This window comes from Terrapene carolina, unplaced genomic scaffold, assembly GCF_002925995.2.
Source record: "Terrapene carolina triunguis isolate 2854851 unplaced genomic scaffold, T_m_triunguis-2.0 Scaffold130, whole genome shotgun sequence".
Classification (NCBI taxonomy): domain Eukaryota; kingdom Metazoa; phylum Chordata; order Testudines; family Emydidae; genus Terrapene; species Terrapene triunguis.
The window spans coordinates 10,562,245-10,572,441 of NW_020664481.1; the positions used below are offsets into that span (position 1 = coordinate 10,562,245).

Here is a 10,197-nt window from a genome sequence, read left to right on the forward strand (position 1 = left end):
TGAATCTTTCTTCAAGGTTGGTATGTTTTATGGGGCAGTTAGAAAGAGGCTATGGGGAGGAGGTTTCCATAGTGGTTGAGTGGCCCTACCATCTATCAGCCAACCTTTTCATTGTAGTTACAGGAAACAGTAAGAACCCACAGTGTTCCAGTAGAAGATGACAAAACATGAATTTGACTAATAAAGTGCATCTCATGGTTTTTTTGTTACTGAAATCACAACTCTGACAACCCCAGTACTAAGTACAGTGCCCGAGGGGTTTTTTTGTACCATTCAGTTACTATCCCTTCCCCCAGTGTCTAGTTGTGTAGCTTCTAAAGATACAAGTACTGTATATAAATGTAATAACATCTAATGCTCTGATCCTATCTTTAACACTTAAATGTTCGTCAGCACTCAGACGTTATTGTGTGGGCAGAATAACAGGAAGTTGGGGTATACACCACAACCAATTCTATGGGTCATTTCTTGTAAGTTGACAAAGTGTTACTATTGTCATTACTGTAGGTCAAAGGATAGGATACTCAAATGTGTTCACCAAAAATAGAGCGGTATGGGAGTAGAGGGGAAATAGCAAACAGCAAAGAGGTCTCACAGCTAGAATGTGGCTCTCCCAACAGCTGCAGACTGTATGGCCCACAACTTTGCTAACCTATCTTAAGTCAGATGAAGTAGATACAAGCCATCTAAGATTCTGACTTCATTCAGCTATTCCTGTTCGCATATAATGATAGGAAAATGGAAATAGCATATGCAGTATTGTCACTAAGTCGAACAACTAGTTTTCATGAAATGGCAGCATCTTTAAAAAGAATTCACAGTGTCATTGAGGCTTTCATACTCCTAACTTGTTACTTATCTCTTTGCTACAGGAGTCCTTTCAAAGTTAATCATTCAGCAACAGAATATGTGAGCTATGTAATATTGTCCAAGTTTAGTTATACAGAATAGCTGGGTCACTGGGCGTGTTCATTTGTATGACCAGACTAATGCAACCAACTGAAGTGTCAAGCATTTTGATCTGGACAATAAACAAATCTCAAACAAGTTTTTAATGTTCTTGGCTCCTTGTATTTGAATTTTTTACAGAAGAAAAAGTTACCTTAAAGGCATGTATAAACATCAGAGTGCTGCTTGGCTTGTAATACAGTTATCTAGACAAAGTTCAAGTTCCATTTCTCAAAACAGAAGGCCAAAGAGTAGAGCTCTAGACGTGACAGAGCAGGTCATTGCACAAATGAACTACTGCAGGAGAACCTGTTCCTTGGAGTCTTTCAGTATAACCTAAGCTGTGGTTCAGAAGAGTAATGCTACAGATTGGGTTTCTGAGTTGGGAGTGAGTATGAGTGATAAATCTTAGTGCTCAGAGAGAGACACTTTGGCTGGGATTTTCCAAACAGCCTAAAACCTTTTCTAGATTAGGATGTAAATGTGTGATGTTTGCTAATATGTGCTAGCTAACATGTTTGAAAAGCCTAATGTAGACAAGACACACTGTGTTCAATGTACTGAACAAACTGGGTTAAAGTTGCGATTCCTCCCAAGTCATTGGGACTTGTGCACCTAAATCAGACTCATTTGAAAATCTCACCTTTTGTTTTTAATGACCCTTTTCTGACAGAGGGAATGCTGTGGACTATGTTGTCTGCATTTGAAGCAAGAGACTCTTATAAATAGGTCAGACCTGGCTCTTCCACAGATAACTGGCTCAATTGCCTTATTTCCCAGATAAGTAGTAACCAAATTTGTGGTTTGGGCTGAGAAAAATAAATGTCTCTTTTATCCATTCATGATGGGGCTTACCCTACTCTTAGCATCATAGTGGGGACTGAGTAATCTACATATGTAGTCATAACCCATTTGCATAGCAAGACTTATTTAAATCACCTTGCCATTCACCTCTCACTGGAAGAGAATGTAGTCAGTTGCGTTGGTACAGACCATAAAAAGATAGATGAAATCACATTTTTAAAAATACTTTCAGAACATACACAACTGAACTATGATTCTATAGTTGATTCTAATATCCGGTGGCTGTAAGATTTTTAAAGTGTCCATGTGTTAAGTGGAATTGCATATTAATGGGACTTGCATTCATCTTTTAAGGTTCTACCCTAGAAAAGGTTAAGTATTTCATCTCCAAGCAAGTGGCAAAGTTAGAGCTTGAAAGGATGGGAAATAAATGACCTAACAATTTTGTCTTTTCTTTTTATTATAAATAATGCATAACTTAAAAAAGCTCAAATTTGTCTGGAACATAAACATTTGTTTTGTATGAGATTTAACTTTTAATGAAGCACATTTGATAGACAAGGAAAAATATTTTCAAAAAAGTTTTGTAAAGTTATTAGAAATTATTTGAGTAAACTGTTACATATTCGTTTAAAGTGAGGGAATGATTCAGGAAACATCAAAACACCACAGTAATAATTGCTATATTATAGTGTTGAATGGATAACACCACCACAATGGCTAGCAACAGGATCTGTCTTTGAGTGAGATGCATTGTTGTTTTTAACTTTCCTAAATTTTGTAAACTGAATTGTAACATTGGGGGTTACATCTCAAACTAGCTGCAAACCATTCTATTTAGTTCACTGTATGAAACAATAAGAGGGAAAGTTATAAATACCCTATATAAAGGGAGAGGGAGGGCACCAAAATAAACTTCTAGATAAAGTTCACAAAACTGAGCTAATATAAACCACTCTAAATATTTAATTGAAGATGAGATATAAAAACATTGTGAATACAAAAAAATCTTCCATAATATAAAACAAAAAGAAAGTGATGCTATTGGTTAATACTCTTTCAGTCTGTTAAGAAAAGTTTTAGAAGGTACCTTAAAACTTTTTTCTACACTCCTTAACAAATACTGATTCAACTTGATGATTGGAGTGCAGAACAAAATAGGTACATACTGTTATAACCTGATAGGTAAATACACATGTATGCTTCTAAAAATCACAAATTCCCAAATGAAAAACCTAAATCTGCATTTACCTGAGAATAAATAATTGTTATGACAGTTTAGAGCATATTACACCAACACTCATTGTCATGACTTTTGTCACACACAACACACTGCTACATTCAGAATCTGACTATACCATTCTAAAAGCTAGTAAATTGTGAAGATGGCTGACACAGTACAACTTGCTCTCATAGTTGTTATTTTTGTGGGGTTTGCTGTACCAGACATTGTTTATGAGGAAAAGGCACCATGGGTGTTAATTTCAGCGTCACTATACTTCATACTCGTATATACATTGGATATGCTTTGGTTTAAATATAGAAAAAAGTAGATACTTTTAAGAGTTCTCCCTTCAGATACGTAGGTGAGTATTACTGCTTTTTTTTTTATAGAGGACGTACATTCAGTAAGTGTTCTTGTATAGTGTTCTGATATTAAAAATCTTTTTCAACTGTTTCTTGTTCTTGGCTAACTTCCACTTCTACCTCTTTATATTCATCTACCTCTACTGTGGCATCCTGATACTGTTGGTACTCAGACACCAAGTCATTGGTGTTGCTTTCTGCTTCAGAAAACTCCATCTCATCCATACCTTCTCCAGTATACCAGTGGAGAAATGCTTTCCGTCTGAACATAGCTGAGAACTGTTCAGAAACTCTAATGAAGAGCTCTTGGATGGCTGTGTTGTTGCCTATAAAGGTGGCTGCCATCTTCAGCCCTCGTGGTGGTATGTCACACACTGCCACTTTCACATTGTTAGGGATCCACTCCACAAAGTAGGCACTATTTTTGGTCTGGATAGCCAGCAACTGTTCATCCACTTCTCTGGTAGACATCTGGCCTCTGAAGATGCATGCCACAGTCAAATAGCGTCCATGACGAGGGTCACAGGCTGCCATCATGTTCCGTGCATCAAACATTTGTTGGGTAAGCTCTGGGACTGAGAGGGCTCTGTATTGCTGACTGCCTCGAGCTGTCAGTGGAGCAAAGCCAGGCATAAAGAAGTGCAGGCGAGGGAAAGGCACCATGTTCACAGCCAGCTTCCTCAGATCTGCATTGAGTTGACCAGGAAAACGGAATGAGGTGGTGACACCACTCATGGTCAGGGACACCAGATGGTTGAGGTCACCATAGGTGGGGCTGGGGAGCTTTAGGGTTCTAAAGCATATGTCGTACAGAGCTTCATTGTCAATACAAAAGGTTTCATCTGTGTTCTCTATCAGCTGGTGGATGGACAGTATTGCATTATATGGCTCTACAACTGTGTCTGATACTTTGGGTGAAGGCACTACGCTGAAAGTATTCATAATCCTATCAGGGTATTCTTCTCTGATTTTGTTGATAAGGAGTGTGCCCATACCAGATCCTGTGCCTCCTCCAAGTGAGTGGATGAGCTGAAACCCCTGCAGACAATCACAGCTCTCACACTCATTCCTGACCACATCCATTACACTGTCAATCAGCTCAGCTCCTTCTGTGTAATGGCCTTTAGCCCAGTTGTTGCCAGCACCTGAATTACCTGTGAACGTAATTACAGAAAACCATCCACAAATTTATCAGGCCAAATGTAAAAAGTCATTAATAAGGATGCTGCCAAATATTGACAGATGTAGAAAGGCCATAGGACAAATGACATAGTGGAGAGACATCATAACTGCCCACAAATACAAAAAAAGATGTTTTAAAGAGGCCAGTGTCTAATCATTCCCATTAGCTAAGAAGTAATGTGCATTTGCTGAATCTGGGAAAACTCGAGTTGGAAAAACTCGAAATATGCAATTGCATACCTATCTTGCACATTCAGTTCGGGAAAGAGTCAACAAACTGATTTGTTTCCTCCAAAATTGTTATGAAGAAATGGAATTTCCTTATTTTGCTATTTATCTTCTTTTAAATTTTAACACAGTTCTGGTGTTAGTTGCTAAATTCCTAAATTCATACAAAATTACTACCATTTTCAATAGTAACCGCAATTCTTTATTACATGCTGCTTACACACTCAAAGTTTCCAATAGCACTAGAACAAGTTGCTGCATTTCAAATACAGACAAAAAACAATTGGGAATTTATTAAACTTTTTCAGATACAAAATATCTATGGCTCATCCCTTTTGTGAACCTGGAACAGTTCCAGGGTAAAACTCCTGTATCTTGATTTTCAATAACCCTCTAAACCTTTCCTTAATTATAATACCCTAACTTTCTGTGACTAAAAACATTAAGAATGTTACTTATTCCCCAGTATGTTATATTTTGACTATGGCTTTATTGGCATACTTTCCAATTTTAAAAAAAGGTTTTCTCTTCCACGTTGCTGTGAGAAAAGGAACCTACACACAACAGAGGAAATATGGACACTGACTATATACAAAGGGTTGTCAAATGCAAAAAGTTAACTGAGAAAAACAGAATTTTGTATCCGCTTATCTCTTCCAATCTTTGTAATTTTAGGTGTTAATTGCAACATTTTGCACACTATTTTCTAATTATTTGACTTCTTGACATTAAAAAGACAAATTCTGCCAAGATTTTGAAAAACTTGTTTTGAATAGGATGCGTTGCTTAGCTTGGCAGCTGGGATTTTAAAGACCCACTGGCATTTGTATATGTTTCTAAAACTTAGGTTTTGTATAAACCAGTTTTACAAAATCTGAAGGTACAATAAAAATGATTCCATGAAATATTTTGTTTTAAATTCCAGTGCAAAGTGTTCTGTGTTTTGTTTGTTTGTTTTGTTGTATTTTAACATTCCCAGGCATTTTGGGGAACCCAATCATTGCAGTATTGCACTAGCTGAAGAAGGTTGAAAAGTGAAATTGACTAATTTGTTTTAATTGAATTAAATGCATACAGTAAATCAGAATTAATAGTGAAGAGTGAATCAGATTTGAAAAATTCAGTTTTAACACTTTAAGTTCCTATTACTATCCCAGACACAAACTTAAAAAAATGTATTGTCTATAATCTGTCTCCCTCTAACACTTTTGTAGCAATTCTGTGTTGAGTGAATACTTTTTTGCTTTATGTAGGGATGCTTTTAAAAACAAGCAAACAAACAAAAACAATATATTTAAGGGAAACCCTGTGTTTGGGATTCTGGATCTGTCCACCTTCACAGTATCCCCATAATGTCCTATTTATATTATTAACAACATATTGCACATACCATGAATAAAATTGTCAGGTCGAAAGAGTGGGCCTATTTTGCTGGATCGTACACTGTCCATGGTTCCAGGTTCCAGGTCCACCAAGATAGAACGGGGCACAAACTTCTTGGCTGTGGCAAAAGGAAAGTAAGAATAAGTTGACAGGAAGCCAGGCAAAATCTTACCCCCGTCACATCACATCTCCTCAGTTTAGACATTTCAGTCAGCACATTCTACAAAAATTCTACATTCTACAACAGAGCAAAGTGCAATCCATGCTATTGAACTGATAGTCCCTTTAATAATTACAGAAGATCAACTAATGGCACAACCTGGAAAAACCCTCATTGGTCAATCAACATTGGGCCCACTCCTGCAGTGCTCACAGGGAAAACTTTTGTTGATTTCAGTGGGGGTGTTGATTTGTAAGAGCAAGTTAGGACTACACAACAGGAAGAGAAGATACAGGGTGGTATTTTCTAAAGCACCGAAGTGACTTAGGAGAACAATTCCAATTGGAGGCAATGGGACTTGTGCTCCTAAAACACTGACTTTGAAAATCCCACCCACCCACAGTATTTTTTATTTTAACCCTCCCATGCTGACTTTGTAATCTGCTTAAAGACCCTGAGCGCTTACAATGAGCTTCGTTGAAGTACACGTTAATTCTCTCAAGCTGCAGTGGTGAATCACCGTGGTAGTTCCCAGTGACATCAATTCCATGTTCATCACTTATCACTTCCCAGAACTGAAAAAGGAAACAGGACTAAGTACAACCAAGTAAGCACTTCTTGAGTCCCACCATTTACCTATAAACACTGCCACAAGGGGGAAAGCATCTTGCCTAATACAAGCAGTCTAGTATGAAATGCATCAGAGACATTAATAACAAAACCAGTAAGTGCCACACAAAAAGTCAACAGATATGTGTTTACAGTTCTAGGCATCAACTGCGCAAGTTGGATAAAGAAGGGCATTATAGTCAATTGCAAGACTCTCATTGATTTTGAGGGAAGTAGCACCAGGCCCAGCCTGTATGATCATACACAGTAAGGGTCTTTTGAGGATTGGCCAGCACCGAAGTGAGTATGGAGGAATTCTAACTGACTCAGACAGGTTTACACATTACAGCCAGAACTCTGTCACCCTTTCATTAGGTGTAGCTTGCATACTTCACAATGCCAGGCGGATGGGACCAGTTAGCTACATAAGTGATCATTTCCACATGCAGTTGCGCACACAGTCCAAGTAACAGTGCATGTGCATTAGGTCTGCAGTTGTGTTTGGGTTTTTCTGAAGATGAAGACGAGTAGAATAAGAAGTCTGGCATAGAAATTGTCACAGATTCTGGGGATGCAGAGGCAGAAAATGCATTCAAGAGTTCAAGCCTGAGTTTACTTTCTAAGCCATTTCACTTTTCCTAATGAATCATATTTAATTTTAGTAATGCAGGTTTAGTGATGCACATCTGAGAGTGTTTGGATCTGGAGTGTGCTTCTGACCCATAACTATTCAAAATAAACACGGCTTTCTTGTAAGAGGCAGACTTGAAGGCAACATGTGCAGAGCATACAGGAACAGATCATCAAAAAACAAAATTAGTAAAACTCCTATCTAGACCTCCATTCATAGATCCAGCCCTGGCGTCGCTTATCTAAGCAGCTCACTACAGCAGTGTTAATGCAGTCACACCCTCTGTCATGAGCAGGCTATTTTAATTTTAAAGGTCTCTTGCCTTTAGCACACAACTTCATTTTAAATTTACAAATATAACATATCTAGGTGATGGTGCTTATATAGTGTGAGCATTTTGCACCAACATTACTAGAGACCAGCAGTTTGCAGAGCAAAGTTTCTGAGTATGTGTGTATGTGTGAGAGAGAGGGTAAAGTATATACACCTTTAAAAAGCCACATTGACTTTTTCATTCAGAAAATATTTCCTCTCGGGCTAGTCCTGCATTTCCCAGGGAAAGAAGTCAGTGGGCATTGTGGATGGGCGAGAAATCCAGGCCCAGGCTTTCTGTTTTATTCATTTGCTAAAGAGCTTATTTTTCTGAACTGTCCCACGTCATTTTGATAGACTCCTACTAAAGAGAAAAACTCCTGCAAAAGTCATGCAACACAAACAGTATTTCTCCCATTGCCTGTGCACACAATACATAATCATTTCCATCACAGCCTATGATATAGGTTTATGCTTAAATAATATTTCTTTCTTGACATACAAACAAAATAAGTTACAGTTACAAGCAATGGCAAGAACCCTAACACTAAGTGCTGACAAAATCACCTAGAGCCCCTTGGCAGTAAAACTTCAAGATACGTTGCAACCTCTTCATTAATATCATCCTCATCTAGATTGCTGCGAAGAGGTGTTTCCTGTTTATGCTGTCTACTTTTTATGCCATCTATCACTGCTGCATCTGTGTTAATGCTTGTATTTAATTAGAGGGGTAATTACTGTATAGCATTTTATGTGCAGGATATTGAGACTCAAAGGTCATTGAAAAATTAGCCATCTTATACCCTATAATGTGCTTTAACAGCAATCTTTATGAAGCTATTTCCAGGGTATGTATCTCTATGTATATATATATATATATATATATATATATATAAACTCAAAACTAGTTGAAACAGTTTATCTAAGGATTTTTTTTAATTGCTTTTGGTCTGAACTCTGTGGTACTTGATGCAGTTGTTTTTGAGTTATGTAAATATAAATATACATGTATTTGTCTTTTGTAAGGGGAGTTTTAGACTAGACCTTAACTCCGCTTTCTGTCAACCTGGGAAAATTCTACTCACTCATTTATCCAGGTCAAGTAATTATATTTTTTTATGGTCAAGTAAATCACCTTTTAAAATAAATTATTACAATCAACAGCACATTGAGTGTGGGGGTAATACATTATTTGTCTAGACTAGTACATTTGCATGAGAACTTTGCAAGACTGGTATAAATAAGTTACCTGCACACATTCCAATGTTTATTGGCAGGATTGAGTTCCCTTGAATGCTGATAATCTTCACCTAACCAAATCGTCACATAACTATTGCAGATGTTTTATGCTCAGCCCTTGCATTTGCTTGATGAAGAAGCCCGTCGCTATTACATTAAAACCTACACCTTCACTTCACATGCTTCTCAAGCTGCCTATGAACAGAACTCCATGATACTCCCACATCAGTCCATATTTAATCACTCCTGTACTGCCCATATTGTCCCAAATCATTTGCCACTAATGATGGTTACTGAAAACAATTCTCACCTTAGCTCCAATTTGGTTTCCACATTGGCCAATCTGAAGATGCACAATTTCACGCATTTTATGTAGACTGGAAAGTTCAGCCTGGCTCAGTCTCTGGAAGAAACCCTCGCTCTCCTGCAGTATCAGCTACAGCCACACTGGCCTCATTTCAAAAAGGGCCTTTTTTATACTGGTGACGCCGTCACTCAAACAAGCAGGGGAGTATCCAACTCCACACATTATGCTCATCTCGCTATTAACAAAGCCTGCACACATATCGGCAAAACTTCCATTCACTGGGATTTCTTCCTACGTATGGAATGTAAGATCAGACGTACGTTGCAGAGTATGTGGAGAGGAAGAATGTGTCCATGCAGAAACAGGCACTAAAAGTGCGTATATTCCATATTGAAGGAGTGCGGCTCTCTTATCTTAAGTCTGCTTTAGACACAGAGGCAAACAAATTCAAGCTGAATCCTCATCTGTTTGTGAAATGAAGGTGTGATTGTTAAATGCCACAGCCTCTCATCAGTCTTCAAGCCAAACTCCCATGGATTTCAACGAGAGCTCCATGCATGGCTTGATAGTGGGATATTGCCCATAACTCACTAAAATATAGTCCCATCGCTACAATCCAAATCCAAATCCAATACAATCCTGAGCAGCAATGAGGATGAAATCTAAACATCTGCCAACACCAATGCTATTTACATCCCTAAAATGATGTTCTGAATCAGGGGTAGGCAACCTATGGCACGTGTACCAAAGGCGGCACGCAAGCTGATTTTCAGTGGCACTCACACTGCCCGGGTCCTGGCCACCCGT

At 38.1% G+C, this 10,197-nt stretch overlaps 1 protein-coding gene across 1 annotated transcript; it reads right to left on the reverse strand.

The window, feature by feature from the left end:
- Positions 1 to 2,105: 2,105 nt before the first annotated feature.
- Positions 2,106 to 9,668, reverse strand: TUBB1 (tubulin beta 1 class VI). The gene is made up of 4 exons (XM_024195917.1): positions 9,394 to 9,668; positions 6,759 to 6,867; positions 6,140 to 6,250; positions 2,106 to 4,493 (listed from the first exon to the last, which is right to left on the reverse strand). Exons 1-4 carry the CDS (start codon positions 9,448 to 9,450, stop codon positions 3,409 to 3,411), a joined length of 1,362 nt encoding a protein of 453 aa, XP_024051685.1. The 5' UTR covers positions 9,451 to 9,668; the 3' UTR covers positions 2,106 to 3,408.
- Between the last annotated feature and the right edge of the window lie 529 nt (positions 9,669 to 10,197).

Excerpts from the sequence above, each read along its gene's own strand:
- TUBB1 (XM_024195917.1), bottom strand. The coding sequence starts at position 9,450 with ATGCGTGAAATTGTGCATCTTCAGATTGGCCAATGTGGAAACCAAATT. Across the intron at positions 6,868-9,393 it reads GAAACCAAATTGGAGCTAAG|TTCTGGGAAGTGATAAGTGA; the intron begins GTGAGAATTGTT and ends TTCCTTTTTCAG. Across the intron at positions 6,251-6,758 it reads GTACTTCAACGAAGCTCATT|CCAAGAAGTTTGTGCCCCGT; the intron begins GTAAGCGCTCAG and ends CTTTTGCCACAG.